Source organism: Tasmannia lanceolata, unplaced genomic scaffold (genome assembly GCF_043159265.1).
Source record: "Tasmannia lanceolata isolate RefF3 unplaced genomic scaffold, GAP_Taslan_0.1 ptg000020l, whole genome shotgun sequence".
Taxonomy (NCBI): domain Eukaryota; kingdom Viridiplantae; phylum Streptophyta; class Magnoliopsida; order Canellales; family Winteraceae; genus Tasmannia; species Tasmannia lanceolata.
This window is the reverse complement of record NW_027518697.1, coordinates 8,248,386-8,268,504: the sequence shown is the minus strand read 5'-3', so window position 1 is coordinate 8,268,504 and position 20,119 is coordinate 8,248,386. Positions and strand designations below refer to the sequence as shown.

Here is a 20,119-nt window from a genome sequence, read left to right as displayed (position 1 = left end):
TGTATCTGTATTTTTCCCTTTCTAAAAAAAAATACATTAACTACATCAAAGTTTCATTATAGATGTTGAAGAACAAAAGGGACAAAAAATATTCATCACAATGGCAATTAGAACTTCAAATCATCAAGTTTGTTCGAGGCTAGCATTACCTTAACCAACAAAAAGAGATTCAAGAACAGGAGGGAATCTTAAAAGGGAAAAAATACAGGCAAAGTTGCTCCATGATTAGCAGGTTGTTCTGTAACTCAGTATGGATCAGTTTTTCAAAATGCCGATGGGGTGAAAATGCAGCGAAAGTGAATCCTAGTCGACTTGGTTGATGCGGCTGAGTACTTGGTTGATGCGACTGAGTACTCGGTTGACGGGGTCATAAATCAGGAGAATCAGAGGAGCTTTGATGGACTTTGTAGGACAAAACGCGGACTTGGACAAGAACACAGCCAAGTTAAAAAGAGTTCACTTGGGTGAGTCCATGATGATGTGGGGGAGTTTTGAAACTATGGCATGGATTAAACATTTTATGGAATTGAAGGGGGTAATACAGAACAAGTTTGAGAGGGGGTGATATAGAACAAGCTTGAGATGGTTCTTGTCTACTTCTGTTTCCATTTGCTAGAGTGCTAAATTGTTGCATAGGTTGTCATAAGTTTGAGATGAAAAATATTCCTTTTTTTCTTATATTTACTTGAAGGGTAAGCTAATCTTTTAACTGATATTAAGTGAAGACATCTCTCTCAAGAAAGTTTTGGTAAATGCTTCTAAAAGTAAGTAGGTCTGGGAAAGTTGTATTGACTTATAAATCCCTACAATAAAATATTGGGCTTTCATGATTTAACATTTAAAAAAAAAACATTTCCAATATGAAACTCTAAAAGCAAATTTTTTTTTGCATGTATGTGCTTGTGTAGAGAACCTTAAACCATCCCAAGTTACAGAAGATCAGATAGCAACTGGGTATAAATAATAGAAAAACCAGAACCCATTCATATCAAGAAACAACATTCTCTGTAATATTACTCCTAAATTCCTAATACACATACATATCTGTGTATTTGCATGTAGATGCTTTGTAGATAACTAGTATTGAGTTCATTCAGCAAAAGAGAAGGAACATACAAGGAGACAGATTCAAAATGCAATTGCTTCTCAAAAATACTCCCAAATCGTTAGCGAAGGAAAAATGGCGGAAGATTGGCAATGCCCCTTCGGATTTAGATCTCCTCTGATTTTCCTACTCATTATTCTCATTTAAAGCCCTCAACGAAACCCTTTCAAACACAAAATCAAATCCCAACCATTGAAAACCTATAAACCGTATATCAAAAAAAAAAATTTCTAACAATTAATGGTTCCAGCCCATTAAAACCCAAAATTCTCTAAATCCATACAAATGAAACCCCTTGCAAAGCATTTCAAAACTACATACTCATGCAAATCCCTCTCACAAACTACCAAAGAGATACTTAAAAGAGCTTCACATACCAACAAACTTAGTTCCTGGTATGTGAGATCCAACCCATGACGAAAAAAACCCCAAATTAACAAAACCCTAGATGAAAATATTTAAAAATTACCTTGGAATAGTGCACGAAACAGATTTCCGGCAAGAGGGGAAGCTTTCTATGTGAGATCCAACCCATGACGAAAAAAACCCCAAATTAACAAAACCCTAGATGACAATGTTTAAAAATTACCTTGGAATAGTGCACGAAACAGATTTCCGGCAAGAGGGGAAGCTTTCCGGCGAGTAGCTCGTGGTCACTGAGATTCACGCCGACGTACGATGGTGACAAAGGTCGTCTCTCCACCGGCGGTGACAACTCTCGTCGGAGAAGACAAAGGTAAAAAAAAACAAACAGTGTAAAATGTTAAAAACGAAAGTAAGAAAAAACAAACAGTGTAAATGGTTAAAACCAAATATAAGGGTATATTTGTCTTCATACAAATCTTCTCTCACCTCACACCCTTTTTTTATAATTTACAAATTACTACCCTTTTTTCAGAATTTCGAATAAACATTGCATTTTTTTCATCATTTGCCCTTTATTTTATTTTATTTTCCATTAATTTAACTCTTGAAGTTCTCCTTTTAGGCATTCCACTGATCGTGAAGTTGGACTTATGATACCCATGGCTTACCTTTCATATATGCTGGTCAATGAATATGGAATCATATCACTTTTTTTTTCTTTTCAACTGCTCTAATGAATTCTTTTATGTATCATTTGCTCTTTTTTTTCGCCCACAGGATGTCTTACAAGTATTAATCAAGGAATTTACTAAGAAATTTCATGGAGAGCCAAGAGAGAAAGCCCATCTTGGACTTGATTTTGATAGTTGGGTTTGAACCCCTGAATCTCCATAAAATTTCTCAATTCTAGGTTGGTTCTACAAGTCAAAGCCCATCTTGGACTTAAACCAATCAAAGAGGCCCATCATAATTTATTGACACCCCTACCTCTTCTGCTTTTCTTCCCTTCTTAAGTCTAATACATCATGTGGGCCGTACCAAAGTCAAGTCTAAACAACCTTTCTAATTTTCCACATGCCGAAACCACACGTCACCACCACTCTCCCACTATTAAACCCCCCCCTCCTCTCCCCAAATCATCAAACACGCACCATTCTAACATTTCTCCCTAACTTCTTCTCTTCTTCCATGGAGATTGTACCACATTGAACATGGTATCATAGCCTAGGGTTCTGATTCCGAAGTAGCGCGACAACAACTTCTCCCCACCTTTCCTTTTCTTTTTTTCCTAACCCTAACCCTAACCACAACCCTATTCTAGCCCCACCACCATTGCCGCCACCCCTTCTTCCCTCCCAAACATTGCCGCCCCCACCCTCTCCACCTAACAATCGACACCCCACCCTTTCCCCATTACTGCCACCCCCCATCGCCCTTTTCTCATTGCCGCCCCACCCTCCTCCCCAAACCCATTGCCCCCTCCCCCAAAACCGTTGCCGCCCTACCCTTTAACCCTAAACCCATTGTTGTCCCACCCTCTAACCCAAAGCCCGGACACTCTTCCCTCTCATAACCCAAAAATCCTTATTTGGGTTTTTCCTCTGGCTTCCGATCTTATTTTGATGATTTAAACTCTCATTCTCTCTTTCTACCTTGTGGTTGTCAGCTCCGAACCAATGTTGTTGCTGATTTTTCCATCGTCATGGGTGGTTGCATGTATCATCGGCTTGTTTTTATGTTACGGAGCCGCGTGATGGTGTGTAGGGCCGCGTTCTTCTTGCCCTTGTGATTTTCTTCATTGTCGTAGTTGGGTGTTTTCTTTTCGTCGTTGTTGGTTGTGATTTGATTGCGCGTCGTTAGTGCTCTCATGGTTGTGCCTCCTTGTCTTGCATCCTCTAGTTCCTCTTCGATTGAAGTCCTTGCCCTTGTGATTTTCTTCATTGTTGTAGTTGGGTGTTTTCTTTTCGTCATTGTTGGTTTATGATTTGATTGCGCGTCATTAGAGCTCTCATGACTGTGCCTCCTTCTCTTCCATTCTCTAGTACCTCTTCGATTGAAGTCCCATGGTCCAAATGACATCCATCATGCTTGATGGATCTAATTAACCCCTGTGGCGTAGAGCCGTCGAGACTTTTCTCCGGGACAAGGTCAAATCCGATTACATTACACAGGATCCTCCTCCTCTTGATGACAAGTCGTATAGTAAGTGGAGCCAGGAGGATGCACTCATTCAAACACTTCTCTAGAATAGTATGGAGCCCAAGATTGTTAGGCCAATGGTGTATCTCTATACTTCCAAGGCCATTTGGAAGCACACCGAGACTCTTTACTCGGGTGTCAACAATCTTACGTGCATTTGTGATGTATACTTGGAACTTCTTCATTTACGGCGTGGTGAGATGTCGATTTCCAAGCATTATCCTTAGTTCGTGATGCTACGTGAGCAATTGGATATGTATGTGCCGTTTACTATGAACGCTATAGTGTTGGCCAAGCGCAGGAGGATTTGCTAGTGGTCCAGTACTGGGATTCATTAGGAGCCGAGTTTCTTCCGATTCGACAGTAGATGAGGTGTTCTCCTGAGTACAGCGCTCTATGCGGATTGTCGGGCCCAGTGACCCTGTTGTTGATCGTTCAGCCCTTGCTGCTCAAATGGGGGCTGAACGTGTTGGCCGATTTGGCCATGGCAGAGGCCGTCGTGGCCATGGAGGCGTTCTTGATTCAATGGGAGGCCGCGTCACTGGGAGTCATGGATCCAGCTATTGCACACAATGTGGTTTGGATTGTCATTCTGTTGATTTCTACTATGATCTACACCTCGAGTTGAGGCCGTCCAGATATGCTAATAACACCTCGGTTACTAAGTCTAAGAGCTCTTCACCAGTTGAACAATCTGACCCACTAAGTGTCCCTTTGTGGAGTATGATGAGTTCATGCGATTCAAAGAAAAAGGCAAGCAACCCACTGCAACATTCGCTCAGCAAGGTAGCCATCCCTCTTGTTTTCTTTCTAGCTCCGGACCTTGGCTCATAGATTCCGGGGCGTCTAATCATATGACTGATAATTCCGATTCACCATGTTCTTTTCAATCATTTTCCTCTCTTGTTCGTAGTGTTACCTTGGCTGATGGGACTAATACACCCGTCTATGGCATGGGTGTAGCCTCCCCTCATTCAAGTCTTTCCTTATCCTCTGTTCTTTGTGTGCCTAAGTTTCCATTTAATTTACTTTTCATTCCTTTCAGTGGTGTTGTCGCCTACACAATTCTTCCATGAAAATGCTTCAGAAATCTACTTTAGTTTGTAGTTCTGTTAGTTCCTTTCAGTGTGAGTCTTGTGAACTTGGGAAACACCATAAGGTGTCCTTCCTTTCTAGGGTTATGAATCGTATTTCTCGTCCGTTTGGGTTGGTACATTCCGATGTGTGGGATCCTTCACGGACTACATTGTTGTTTGGTTTCAATATTTTATTGTCTTTGTTGATGACCTTTTTAGAAGCATGTGGTTGTTTTTCTTTGGTTTCAGATATTTTATTGTCTTTGTTGATGACTTTTCTAAAATGACATGGTTGTTTTTATTAAAAGTCTATTTTGAAGTAATTTTTGCATTTCATACATTTTATGCTGAAATTTGCAATCAATATTATTACACTCTCAAATGTTTGCGTACTGATAATGCACGTGAGTATTTCTCTATTTGTAATGGATTTCAGGAATTCTTGAATACTCATGGTATTTTTACATCAGTCCTCTTGTACCTACACCTCCCAACAAAATGATGTAGCCGAGAGGAAACTTAGGTATCTTTTAGACATGACTGGAGCCCTTATTTTTGCATTTCATACATTTTATGCTGAAATTTGCAATCAATATTATTACACTCTCAAATGTTTGCGTACTGATAATGCACGTGAGTATTTCTCTATTTGTAATGGATTTCAGAAATTCTTGAATACTCATGGTATTTTTACATCAGTCCTCTTGTACCTACACCTCCCAACAAAATGATGTAGCCGAGAGGAAACTTAGGTATCTTTTAGACATGACTGGAGCCCTTATTTTTGCATTTCATACATTTTATGCTGAAATTTGCAATCAATATTATTACACTCTCAAATGTTTGCGTACTGATAATGCACGTGAGTATTTCTCTATTTGTAATGGATTTCAGGAATTCTTGAATACTCATGGTATTTTTACATCAGTCCTCTTGTACCTACACCTCCCAACAAAATGATGTAGCCGAGAGGAAACTTAGGTATCTTTTAGACATGACTGGAGCCCTTATTTTTGCATTTCATACATTTTATGCTGAAATTTGCAATCAATATTATTACACTCTCAAATGTTTGCGTACTGATAATGCACGTGAGTATTTCTCTATTTGTAATGGATTTCAGAAATTCTTGAATACTCATGGTATTTTTACATCAGTCCTCTTGTACCTACACCTCCCAACAAAATGATGTAGCCGAGAGGAAACTTAGGTATCTTTTAGACATGACTGGAGCCCTTATTTTTGCATTTCATACATTTTATGCTGAAATTTGCAATCAATATTATTACACTCTCAAATGTTTGCGTACTGATAATGCACGTGAGTATTTCTCTATTTGTAATGGATTTCAGGAATTCTTGAATACTCATGGTATTTTTACATCAGTCCTCTTGTACCTACACCTCCCAACAAAATGATGTAGCCGAGAGGAAACTTAGGTATCTTTTAGACATGACTGGAGCCCTTATTTTTGCATTTCATACATTTTATGCTGAAATTTGCAATCAATATTATTACACTCTCAAATGTTTGCGTACTGATAATGCACGTGAGTATTTCTCTATTTGTAATGGATTTCAGGAATTCTGGAATACTCATGGTATTTTTACATCAGTCCTCTTGTACCTACACCTCCCAACAAAATGATGTAGCCGAGAAGAAACTTAGGTATCTTTTAGACATGACTCGAGCCCTTATGTTTCAAATTAGGGTTCCTAAAGTTTATTGGGGAGATGTTGCTCTCACTTCCTATTTCTTGGCCAATAGTCTTTCGTCGTCTGTCTTGGCCAATAAGTCACCCTTCTCTGTCTTCCATCCTTTTGGCGTTCCGTTTTCCTTTCTTCCATGTGTGTTTAGCTGTGTCTTTTTTGTTCAAAACTTGTCTCCTGGTTTAGACAAATTGGATCCCCGTGCAGAAAAGTGTTTCTTATTAGGCTATTCTCATACTCAGAAAGACTATAAATGGTACGGCCCTCGTTTACGCAAGTTGTTTGTTTCTGCAGATGTCACCTTCTTTGAGTCCACATCGTTCTTTTCTTCTTCTGCAGATGGTGTTGTTGCTGACACTCGCTTGCCTCTTCCCATTCCACCTGTTTCTATGGATACTACTCCATTGCAGGTTTTTCATCGTGGAACTAGACAGATCGTCCAACCTTCTTCATCCGAACCATGAACCCCCTAGCCGGATAGATCATTACCTTCGTCTCAGGTACTTGATATTCTACTTAACATTCTATCCATTTCCATCTCTGTTGATTCTCCCATTGCTTCTTGCACACTTTCACGTAGCATTACTCATCCGCCGATCTCTCATTTTGTTTCGTATGATCCACTTACCCATGCTTATCGTAGTTTGTGTCTTAGTTATCTTCTGTTAGTTTACCGAGGTCTATTGTAGAGGCTCTTGCTCATCTAGGTTAGCATACTTCCATGGATATGGAGATGGATGCTCTAAATACTAATCGTACTTAGGACTTGGTTTCATTACCACCTGGTGCTCAAATAGTTGGTTGTCGTTGGGTGTACACTGTGAAATACTTACCAGATGGTACTATTGAGAGGTTAAATGCATGGTTGGTATCCAAGGGTTACACTCAAACATTTGGAGTTGACTATACTGAAATGTGCCAAGATTCCTTCTGTGCGGGTTCTGATCTCATTAGCTATGAATAAGGACTAGCCACTTTATTAGCTTGATGTAAAAAATGCCTTCTTGCATGGTGATCGCGAAGACGAAGTTTATATAGAGCAACCTCCGGGGTATGTTGCTCAAGGGGAGAATTGGCTATCTACATGTCGACTGCGTAAAGCCATCTATGGGCTAAAGCAGTCTCCTAGAGCGTGGTTTGAGAGATTCAATGAAGTTGTTATAAGATTTGGCATGAGGCAGTGTGTAGTTGATCATTCAGTATTTAGCTCTTGGTCAGCTAATGGGTGTATCTTCTTGATTGTCTATGTGGATGATATTGCCATCACTGGAAGTGATAGAAAAGGTATTCATAAGCTAAAGACATTCGTTCATAAAGAATTTTGCACTAAAGACCTTGGCCGTCTTAGATAGTTTCTTGGAGTTGAGGTGGCCTATTCACGAGGAGGATTGTCCTTCTCTCAGAGGAAATACGTGCTGCACATACTATAAGAGATAGATACTTTGGCAGTAAAGCTAGCTGAAGTGCCCATGGATCCTAATGTGAAGCTCTATCCTGAGCAAGAGGATTTGTTAGAGGGTCCAAGTAGATAGAGGAGACTAGTTGGCAAACTTATCTACTTGACAGTGACTTGTCCGGATATTTCCTTTGTTTTTGAAGTTGTGAGTCAGTTTATGAGCTTGCCATGTACACTTCATTGGGCTGCAGTTACCCAAATTGTCAGATACTTGAAGAAGGCTTCTGGTAAAGGCTTATTCTTCAAGCAACATGGCCACCTGAACCTTGAAGGGTTCACTAATGCAGATTGGGCAGGGTCTCCTGCAGATAAACGGTCGACTACAGGATATTGCACCTTTGTTGAGGGAAACTTGGTGTCATGGAGAAGCAAGAAGCAGGATGTAGTGGCCAGATCCAGTGTAGAAGCTTAGTATCGGGCTATGGCCCATACATGTGGGGACTTTACCTGGTGATGGTTGTTTATGTATGAAATTGGTATTCCCACTTCGTCTCCATCCTTGCTTTATTGTGATAATAAAGTTGTTGTTTATATTGCCTCGAATCCGCTTTTCATGAGATGAATAAGCATGTTGAGGTGGATTGCCATTTCATTCGACAGAAGATATAGTGGAGAAATATGGAGTCTCTACTAGATCAGGAAATCAATTAGCTGATGTGTTCACTAAATCTCTTGGAAAGGTGAACCTGATTGACATTTGTAACAAGCTGGGGTTTTATGATATATACACTCCAGCTTGAGGGGGAGTGTTGAATGAGCGGTGTAATTAGAGTGCCCGATTAGGGGGTATTCTTATCTTCTCACATGTAACCCTTGAAGCTTTAGTATATAATACATATTATGTGAGGGAGAGATAGCAGGCTCTCTTACTTTCTCCCTATCTTCTTCTCGTCTCTACTCTTCTCTTCTCTTCTCTTCTCTTCTTCCATGGAGATTGTATTACATTGAACAGTTAGAAAAAGGAAAATGATTTGGCAACAAGGGAAATCACAAATCAAAGCTACCAAAAGAGAAAAGACTCATCCAAAAGAAAGGAAATTGTGGAGATCGAGGCCGCGGGGTCTCATCCCGCCGTTCTCCACAGAATACAAAAAGTCAATAAGTTTAATCGATAGGAATCATCTTCAAGAAGTTTTTCGATATGAGTAGATGGGAAAAGATGAAACTCTTTTTGTTTTTCAGTCAGTCTTTGGTTCAATCACCTTCCTTGAAGATGTGATATATTTTCAAATTTGTGACTGGTAAGGGTGTCAATTTTGGCTCGGGCTCGGAAGCTCGCTCGAGCTCGGCTCGAATCCTTAACGAGCCGAGTCGAGCCCGATTTAGGCCAGGCTCGGCTCGGCTCGGCTTGTTAAGGCTCGTTAAGAATTTAATATATTTAAGTATATATTATATATTAATATATACACTAAAAGGGTTGTCCAGAGAGTGAACGGGGGAGGCAAAATATGTCACTTCATTTTTGAAACCCCATTTGTTACTTGGACCACCCCCCATAGTGTAAAAAAAGTAGTCAGATTACACTAGATAGGGCTGTCCAGGGAAGATGAGGGGTGTGAACTTAATATAACCCGAGCTCGGTAAGGCTCGCGAGCCTGGCCGAGCCGAGCCGAGCTTTTGAGCATAACGAGCCGAGCCGAGCCGAGCCGAGCCTGGCCAAGCTCGGCTCGGCTCGTTTACACCCCTAGTGACTGGAGAAGGGATTAGTTTCAGTTCACAATAGTTGCATAGTTCAGAGGTTTTGTATTTCTTGGAAAGGACCTTGAACGGTAAGAGGGAGCCACTTTCAATCCAATACGAACGAAGTAGAAATTTATCTATGGCGAGTTGGATACTTTCAAGGATAGCTTGAAAGTTTGGATTCGTATTGGACACAAAGTCGAGTTCAAAACAGAACATGGATAGAAAAGCTGCGGAAGAGTAGGGAGTTAAACCTCTGCACTCACCACCGACATTCAATGAGATCCAATGATCGGGGACTAACCATTGGACTAAGGATGATCCTAGAGTTTTTCAAGAGTGTCAAATTCATTTTCTTTGCTACCAATGACCAGAATTTGAAGTCCTTAGACCATAATTCATGACGGTAGTTATCATTCCAAAAAATAATAATCATGATGGTAGTTGGGTAGAGTCGTCAACCATTATTTGGTTTTGTTAATAACTTTGTATCGAGATATTTTGATGTCACTGGAACTTGGCTTCAACTCTAGCATTTCAAATTTGCCCAGCAATAAAACAGAGAAATGAAAACACAGAATGTGGGAGAGTTAAAAGAAAGTGGCAATAGCAATCCTCCAAGGAATAATACAGTAGTAGGCCTCACATACCATGCCCATCGAAATAATAAATGCAACACTCGAGAGCGATGATCCAAATAGTTCATCCTCCAAATCCGACCAAGAATGAGGCAGAGAGTGAAATTTACAGTAGTCTGGTGAGATTCCCTACCCTACCCATTTAGTGACCAAAACTTGTCCAGTTAGAAAAGAGAAATGGGTAATTATCCAAGGTTACTGATATTAGCACTATGATGTTTTGATAAATGCACAAACTCTGCTTGTCTTTTATCATTTAAACAGTTGTCAAAGGTTATTACAGTTTCCAAATAGCCCTCAGAAACCCATTAAAAACGAAAAGACAAGTTGAGTTTGTGCAATTATAAAACATGCAGTGCCAATATCAATAGCTCTATCCAATCAAATGGGAAAAAACATTAGATATTGGATGTTCAAGATCCTGATGGATTCAAATCTTGTGTGGTGGGTCCTTGATAAACAGCGCAGATCATTTTTTGTGCCATGTGGTCGGTTTAAATTGGTTGCAAGATCTTATTCAATGCATTCTGTCAGCAACCCATGAAATTCTAAATTTAGTCCTTCACTTCAGGACTAAAATTAAGGTGTGTTTTGATCTACACCCACATTACAACCTGTTTGTCATTCACATGTTGATTTGGGAATGGAACCCAATTGCTTTGTTCTGAACAATTTGTGTGTTAGATAGCAATCTGAAAAAAAACCATGGGTTTGTTTGGGTGTGTAACCTAATTGTATTCTAGCTCCAATTTGAGTATAAACCTTGCAAATTTAGAATTCCTCCACACAAATTGATCCCAGAAGCAATTGTGGGTAACGTAGGAGAGCATCTAACACCATGAACATTGCAGTATATTCAGGTTGAACACAATTTCTGACACCCTTTCCTCCTGTTTCAGGTGTAACCACGGGAGTTGGGAGCATCCTTCTGGTATGCATCCTTTTCAGCCTATTTTGCAGAAGGAAATTGTCAGTATACAACCTAATCTTCTTTTGTAAGAAGAAAACAAATAACACTAAAAAAGTGGATGTATTTCTACGGGACTATGGATCATCGCTCGGTCCACGGAGATATATTTATTCAGATATCAAGAAGATCACCAGTTCCTTTAAAGATAAAGTAGGCCAAGGCGGATATGGTAGTGTTTTCAAAGGCAAGCTTCGTGATGGCTGTCTGGTGGCTGTGAAGGTCTTGAGTGAGTCCAAGGGTAATGGAGAAGAATTCATCAACGAGGTTGCAAGTATCAGTAGGACTTCTCATGTTAACGTTGTGAGTCTTTTAGGGTTCTGCTCCCAGGGTTTGAAGAGAGCACTTATCTATGAGTTCATGCCGAATGGATCTCTCGATAAGTTCATCTATGCCGAGAAACCAAGAAAAGCAGACCCCTTGGGATGGGAAAAATTATACCAGATTACAGTTGGAATTGCTCAAGGACTAGAGTACTTACACCGTGGTTGTAACACACGCATTTTGCATTTGGACATAAAACCTCATAACATTCTTCTAGACCAAGACTTCTGTCCTAAAATCTCAGATTTTGGACTAGCTAAGCTATGCCCAACGAAAGACAGCACCATATCATTGGTGGGTGCGCGAGGAACTTTTGGATATACTGCCCCTGAGATAGGCTGCAGAAACATTGGAGGAGTATCAACCAAGTCTGATGTTTATAGCTATGGAATGATGGTTCTAGAAATCGTAGGAGGGAGAAAGAACATTGACGCCGGAGTGGATAATACTAGCGAAATATACTTTCCGCATTTGATATACAAGCGCATGGATTTAAATGGAGATCTAGGACTGGATGGAGTTACAGCAGAAGAAGAAAAAATTGCAAGGAAGATGATCTTAGTTAGTTTGTGGTGTATACAGACTAACCCGACAAATCGACCTTCAATGAACATGGTGGTGGAGATGCTAGAAGGAAGCCTTGAAGACTTACAAATGCCACCTAACCCAATTTTATTGTCTCCTAACCCGACAAATCAACCTTCAATGAACATGGTGGTGGAAATGCTAGAAGGAAGCCTTGAAGACTTACAGATGCCACCTAACCCAATTTTATCGTCTCCTACAAGATTGTCTCAAGAAGCTGCTACAATGTCAATGATCGTAAGAGATGGTTCTCCTTATATGAGCCATGGAAGTTCTCAACTCGGAGAAATAGCATTGATTCATTCCAGTTTGCATTGAAACGGTTGTATTTTGAAGTTAATATTTTTTGGAGGATAGTGGGAGTAAACTCTCACCGTTCTTGTTTGTTGACTGTGTTATTTAAAACATAACTTTAATGATCCCTTCGGATCTTTGGCATTTGAAACAATGAAAAACTCGAATTTAATGAGATGGGTTAGATATACCTTTCGCCGTGGCCGCCCATGAAGCTTCTCCTCTCTTTTTTCTTTTCTTTGATAGTACTTAATAAGCAAAAAGTATGGTATGGCCCACACCATAGGATGATCCAAACTGTCCATTTGTTGGGCAACAACGTAAATATGTTGTGCCCCTAAAATCATTTCCATAAGATGATCCTAACCCTTCAATATATAGAGGGACTGCATAGATAAGAGGCTTAGGATCATCCTATGGAAATGATTTTTGGGATGCAACCTATTTATGTTGTGGTCCATCAACTGGATGGTTTGGATCATCATATCCTGTAGGCCATACCACTTTTTGAAAAATCCAAGTTTGTGGGAACTTCTATAAATCGGATAGTTAGGATCACCCTATCAAAATGATTTTTGGGAACACAACCTATTTATGTTGTGTCCTTTCAAATGGACGGTTTAGATCCTCCTACTGTGCGGGCAATACCGTATTTTTTTTGAAAAATTCAAGTTTGTAGAAACTTCTATAGATCGGAAGGTTAGGATCATGCTATAGAAATGATTTTTGTGGCACAACCTATTTGCGTTGTGGCCCATCAATTGGACATTTTGGATCATCCTATGGTGTGGACCACATAGTCTATTTTGAAATCCGGGTGCAGGTCCCCACATCATATAATTTCTGGAAAGACAATAGGTCCATGTGAACTGAGGATAGCAAGTCTTTCCAAGGATAAAGAAAACCCCAGCTTGTTATCCCCATGGTGAACAGTCTCTTTTTGGATGCCACAGCTGCCTGGCAATTTCCAAGAAAAAAAAAATCACTTTTCTTCATCTTTATGGTGCTTTGTTGCCGGCATCGAAATCCCTAAAAACTACCAGACAAGAAACAAGTGTGGTAATTGCTTGCCTGACATGGCATCACTTATCTTTCCATATGAAATAACTCAAAATAGAAGAAATTTCAAAGGTAGTACTCCCTTCATCTCTCTACCGGTTAACTTTGCATCCAAACAAGGAGTTTACTTGAACTGTACTTGACTTTACTCGGGTTTGTAATTCCTGCACCCATCCAATGGACTTTACTTGCCCAAAGCATGCGCATCCAAATTAGGGCCGTTTGGATCGCAAGAAAAACATTTCTGATGGAAAAAATATAGAGAGAAATGATATGATTATGGTTAATTTTGATGGATTTTATCAAAATTGTAAGTCCCTCCAAGTAAAATTTGAATAGGGTTGGTTCCAAACTTCCAATTATATTTTTTGTGTGTAAAAAAACAAAAAAGTGGGAGACCTTTCCAAACTTTTCCATGAAATTTTTGCCATCCAAACAAGGATTTTATCCCTAGTCATACATACGGCCCTTTCAGCCCTATAAAACTGTTTTTCAGAAGCAAGGTTAAGAAGGGTTTTTGTGTTTGAGAAAGAGAGCGAAGAGGAGAGAAAGTGGAGAGAAGAAGAACCCAAAAACCAACATGGGGCGAATGCACAGTAGCGGGTAAAAATTTTCCCCTCCTCTCTCTCCTTTATCCTTTCTATACTACCGAAAATCTTTTCCTACTCTTAATTTTCCTTTTATACAGAAAGGGAATTTCATCATCGGCTCTTCCCTACAAGAGGACTCCTCCTAGTTGGCTCAAGATCTCTTCTCAGGACGTCAGACAACCTCTCTGATTGTATTCTATTCAAACCCTAATTTTCAAACCCTAATTTTCTCCCAGTTTTATGCGATTTTTTTTTTATATGTTAGGTTGAGGAGAACATCTGCAAGTTTGCAAAGAAGGGTTTGACGCCGTCTCAGATCGGCGTCATTCTCCGCGATTCTCACGGTATTGCTCAGGTGAAGAGTGTCACCGGGAGCAAGATCTTGCGCATTTTGAAGGCCCATGGTATGATCAAGATCACATCCTTTTATTTTGTTTCTATCTTATTCAATGTTACCTTGGAATTTTGTTTCTAGGGAAAATAATTATGTTTTTGTGTTGAGGTATAAATGATTAAATGGCAATAATGTTCAAAACCCAACAACTCCTTGATATTAAAAATCCGCGACTAAGGCCAACCCAAGAAAAGAGGGGCCACACGCGAGGGGGAGTGTTGAAGTATAAATGATTAAATAGCGTTGAAGTTCAAAACCCAACAACTACTTGATATTAAAAATCCATGGCTGAGGCCAGACTAAAAAAAGAGGGGCCACACGTGAGGGGGAGTGTTGAAGTATAAATGATTAAATAGTGTTAAAGTTCAAAACCCAACAACTCCTTGATATTAAAAATCCACGTCTACCGCCAAACCAAGAAAAGAGGGGACACATGAGAGAGGGAGTGTTGAAGTATAAATGATTAAATAGCACTAATGTTCAAGACCCAACAACTTCTTGATATTAAAAATCCGCGCCTACTGCCAAACCAAGAAAAGAGGGGACACACGAGAGGGGGAGTGTTGAAGTATAAATGATTAAATAGCATTAATGTTCAAAACCCAACAACTCCTTGATATTAAAAATCCATGGCTACCGCCAAACCAAGAAAAGAGGGGACACACGAGAGGGGTGAGTGTTGAAGTATAAATGATTAAACATCATTAATGTTCAAAACCCAACAACTCCTTCTCAACTCAACTCAACAAAGCCTTTGTCCCAAACTAGTTGGTGTCGGCTAAATGAATCCTTTAGAAAAAAAAATCATTTTCTATAGGATTCATTTCATAGAAAAGTGGCAAAAATTTTCGGCTGGCTGCCAACCTGACGCCAACCCTCCTCCCAACAACTCCTTGATATTAAAAATCCATGTCTATGGCCAGCCCCAGAAAAGAGGGGACACATGAGAGTGTGAGTGTTGAAGTATAAATGATTAAATAGCACTAATGTTCAAAACCCAACAACTCCTTGATATTAAAAATTCACGTCTACGGTCACCCCAAGAAAAAGTGTGGCCACACTTGAGGGGGGTGTTTTGTAGTATAAATGATTAAATAGCACCAACTCAACAGCGTAAGCTTTTGGAGTAATTGGTTGTTTTTCACATTTTTTTATTTATTTTTAGCCCTTGCTCCTGAGATTCCTGAGGATTTATACCATATGATCAAGACGGCGGTGGCAATTCGAAAACATTTGGAGAGGAACAGGAAGGATAAGGATTCGAAGTTCCGCTTGATCCTTGTAGAGAGCAGGATACACCGCTTGGCTCGCTACTACAAGAGGACAAAGAAGCTTCCACCAGTCTGGAAATAGTGAGTTGACTCGGTGATCTATTTAAATTTGTCATTGCTCTTAACTGCAATGTGGAAAATCTTTTTACCTTTCCGTTTTCTCCACTGAAAGTTTCATGGGTATCTAATGCAGTGTGATCGTTTCATTAATAGCTGGCACTCTTTATGATTGTTTTCGCTGTAATTTTTGTTGATTTCTTGCTTCTGATGCTTAAAATATAGTGGGTTTTATTTTGTTACAAATATTTGTGGGGAATGTTTTCACTGCTTGTGTAATCTCGTTATGTTGGATAATGTGCTTTGAATGTGTCTGTATGACCAGTATCCAGATCAAATCTTGGAATCCATTCCAATGATTCATCAGGATAAGAACTGGTAGCAGATTAATGGTAGAAGAATGGCTTATCTGCTTCTTTTTTTATTGGGTGTGGTGTTAGTGTGCTAGTGAAAGTTTTAATAATTAATATACTTATAAAACATTCAACATAAATATATTTGGATTATGTTGGAGCTTGAACTTCATAACTTCAGAATTCATTATATAATCCTTTCAGACAGCTGTAATGAACTAGTTGTATTCATCATTGACTCTGCTACCCTGATTTGTAGATTATCTTGATGGAGAAGATTCTATTGAGGCCCTGTTTGTTTTGTATTTTGAGAACTGATCGCGGGTCCAAAACTGATTATTGGACTCAAAATATAATCCTTACAGACATATGAAATAAACTAGTTGCAGTCATCATTGACTCTGCTACCCAGATTTGTCTCTTGGTGGACAAGGGTCTATTTAGGCCCTGTTTGTTTTGGATTTTGAGAATCAATTGTGAGTCAAAAACTGATTATTTGACTCAAAACCATTTATTCCATTTAATTTTCAGAAGGCCATTGTGCAAGTTGGGATTTAGAGTGTTTCTTCATGAATATGGGTTGGGATGGTTTAACCATTAAAAAAAAAGGGTTGGGATGGTTTTTTATTATTATTTTTTAAATTAGAGTTCACATATCCCTTTTTTAGACTTTTTCGGAATTTCTTTGAAATGGATTGAGGCAAATTTTGGAAGAGTGAATGACATATATATGTATTCATGTAAAGAACTGCACAAGCATTTGTTCTTGTGGTCTTCATGTGTATTCATGTAATTCCTTATGCTTGAAAGTCAGTGTTTTTAAAACTCAGACTCCGGTTAGAACTTGGCGAAGGTAAAAGGGAGTAGACCTAGGTGAGATAATGATTTAGACTATCAATTTTTCATTAACTCAGGCGAGTCAAAGGAGTTTTTTTATCGACTTGGTAGGCAAAACTAGGACTTAGAAGAGAACTCGTCCAAGGTAAAAGGGAATTGTCTTGATGTGATTTGAGTTGTTGCATTCATAGGAGTAGAAGTGAAAGATACAATATGGTCTTTTATTGGAATTTTATGGCTGATTCACCCTAAGAAAAAATTATTAGTGGCAGACAATTGTGTAACTATCATTGCGATTATGGAGTCTGCTAAGTGATAAGTACTTAAGCAGGTGATGTGTTAAAAATGATATCTAAAATTCGATCAAGTTGCGTGTAACAAGTGATAACAGCCCGGATATTTTCTCTCTAATTTTGAGGGTAACCTTTTGCCTTGTTATGTTATTTTTTGACGCTAAATGGCGTCGACTAATTTATTATATTTAATCTTAGAATGTGATCCTGGGATGCAGAAATGTAGAGTAGACAAAAGAATGTGCCAAAGGCAATTTCAGATCATTGTCTGGTAATGCTGGAGCCAATAATAGGTGTTCGTTTCTGATTTCAGCTACCCTGGCTAAAGGAACCAAAGTTAGCTTTGTTGGTCGGTGACAGGTGCCAAGTGGAGGGAGGGGTGATCCTTAGTGGATTCTAAGTTTGTGCATAAGTTGCGGTTGCTCAAGAATAAGCTTGGGCTCAATTTGGTTGCATGTATTTACCTCAGAGTAGGGGTGTAAGTTGTCAACACGAAGGTGACAAGTATTGGATTTACTTGAAACTTACCTTGTAGAATAGTGGCAAGTAGTGTTTGGTTGTCAACATCATAGAGTAGTAGTAGGGAGTGTCATTACCCATATATATATATATATATATATATATATATATATATATATATAGAGAGAGAGAGAGAGAGAGAGAGAGAGCATCATTCCCAAGAAATCCAAGCAAAAAACCACCTTTTTATGGTTTTTTGGTTGGATTTCTTTCAGGAGGAGACAAGGGTGACACATCAGCAAACAAGCAATGGTTAGCCAGGAGACATCCCTGGTAGTCTCGAGGAATTTCAATGCTATATTGGCAACCAAACATGGGGTTTTGTTGGCGTGGCACCCAACTGCCATGCAAAACCCCTAAGACATCCCCGCTTTTGTGCAACCAAACAGACCTCCTTTAAGATTTGGGTGAAATCCCACTTGGGATTGGTTGGTCAGAGTAAGGCTAATATTTGGCGTCTAATTGCCGACTTGGACCGAAGAGAGGAGGATAATCCTCTCTGTGATGTGGAACTATAGGCTAGGGGCTTTGAAAAAGGAGTTTAACATGCTTATTTAACAAGAAGAAATCAAATGGAGGCAACATTTGACAACTTGGTGCGTCGCCAACAATCGTTGGCGACCAAACATGGGGTTTTGTTGGCGTGGCACCCAAATGCCATGCAAAACTCCTACGACATCCCCGCTTTTGTGCAACCAAACAAACCTCCTTTAAGATTTGGGTGAAATCCCACTTGGGATTGGTTGGTCAGAGAAAGGCTAATATTTGGGGTCTAATTGCCGACTTGGACCGAAGAGAGGAGGATAATCCTCATTGTGATGTGGAACTATATTCCAGGGGCTTTGAAAAAGGAGTTTAACATGCTTATTTAACTAGAAGAAATCAAATGGAGGCAACGATCGAGGACGCGCGATTGAAGGACGAGGTCAAGAATGGTATACTTTCAAAGCATTGCCAATGCAAGACGGAGGTCAAACCACATTTGGTGATTGCAAGTTTTTCGTGTGACGACCCTACTCTCATTCTTGCAAAGATCATTGAATTTATGAGCTTTTATATTCTTTTGAAGGGATACCTCTCGTCAAGCTGGACAGGTTAGCTTCGCTTTGATTGGGATAGGGAGGCAAAGGATTGGAGAGGCCTTTAGCTCTTGAGGAAGTTAAGAGACTTTTCTTTTTCGATGAAAGGAGATCGTGCACTCGGATAAAAAGGCTTCTACATGGCATTTTTCCAAGAGTTTTTGGTGTTGAAGGGTGATTTGATGCACATGTTCACGGAGTTCTTTGATGGCTGCACCATAAGAGTGTCGGGGCTTTGTGCATTACTCTCATACCTCAGAGGCATGGCATCGACCAATTATCTGACTTTCAACCCATTAGCTTGGTGGGATGTTTACAAGATCCTTGTCAACGTTTTGGTCAATCATCTGATGCATGCACTTTTGGCATATTTTCTCCAAGCCTGAAATTGCCTTCATTCATAGTGTCAAATTCGTGATTGGCATTGATTGCTAATGACTGCCTGGACTTTTAGCATAACAGCGTGAGGAGTGGGGTGCTATGCAATATAGGTATGAAGAAATCTTATGACAGGGTGGAGTGGGAGTTCCTCAATTATCTTCTAGGCCATCTGAGATTGGTAGTTAGATGGAGGAGTTGGATTCATTCAACATTGTATGGCCTCAACTTAGTTCTCAGTTTTGGTGAATGGCTCGCCTTGAGGTTTTTTCATGCATCAAAGGGCCTTTTCCGAGGGGGGAATTGCCCCCTTTATGATTGTGACGAAATCATTAAGTCATATGCTGGAGAGCGGAAGAGATGGTGGCCCCATTAAATGGTTTTTCATTAAGCTGCCTGAGCTAGAGATTATTCACTTGCAGTATGCAGATGATACTCTATTGTTCAGTGAAGCGTGTAAGTTAGGTACCTTAAGGCGGTGCGTAGGTGTTACAATCGGTTATTGGGCAAAGTTAACTTTTCCAAGTCTTTTGCGGTGGGAGTCAAGCTGAATTGTGGGAAGGTTGATCGGTTTGCAGGACTGGTCACCTACGATTCCCAGTTCGTATTTGGGGTGGTTGTGCATTGGAAGGCCTCCTAAGCATAGTCACAAATATTTGCCTCTAGAATTTCTCGGGAAGGATCTATATAAAGATGTTTTAATTATTTTTGTTATTTTTGGGTTTATATTCAGAAAAAAATGACAGAAAATAGTTAAAAGTATGTAAAAATATAAATTTAAGAAAAGTGGGACAGCAAATATAATCATGAATTTATTGCAATATTTTTTTGTGATGTTTTGTGGATAAAACTAATGAAGATCTCTCATTATTTGTCAAAATCTTGGGATA

At 39.6% G+C, this 20,119-nt stretch overlaps 2 protein-coding genes across 2 annotated transcripts in view; both read left to right on the top strand.

Moving 5' to 3' along the window:
* Nucleotides 1–20,119, top strand: part of LOC143855222 (small ribosomal subunit protein uS15-like) — a 109,536-nt gene that overhangs the window by 85,959 nt on the left and 3,458 nt on the right. Inside the window, exons 2-5 of the mRNA XM_077365452.1 lie at nucleotides 14,001–14,061; nucleotides 14,147–14,219; nucleotides 14,314–14,452; nucleotides 15,608–15,794. Of these exons, the coding sequence (XP_077221567.1) occupies nucleotides 14,039–14,061; nucleotides 14,147–14,219; nucleotides 14,314–14,452; nucleotides 15,608–15,794 (422 nt within the window). The 5' untranslated portion in view covers nucleotides 14,001–14,038. The remainder of the gene's footprint in view (nucleotides 1–14,000; nucleotides 14,062–14,146; nucleotides 14,220–14,313; nucleotides 14,453–15,607; nucleotides 15,795–20,119) is intronic.
* On the top strand, nucleotides 6,428–12,607 carry LOC143854899 (uncharacterized). The gene is made up of 5 exons (XM_077365028.1): nucleotides 6,428–6,865; nucleotides 7,439–7,739; nucleotides 7,905–7,979; nucleotides 8,103–8,309; nucleotides 11,129–12,607. Exons 1-5 carry the CDS (start codon nucleotides 6,428–6,430, stop codon nucleotides 12,421–12,423), a joined length of 2,316 nt encoding a protein of 771 aa, XP_077221143.1. The 3' UTR covers nucleotides 12,424–12,607.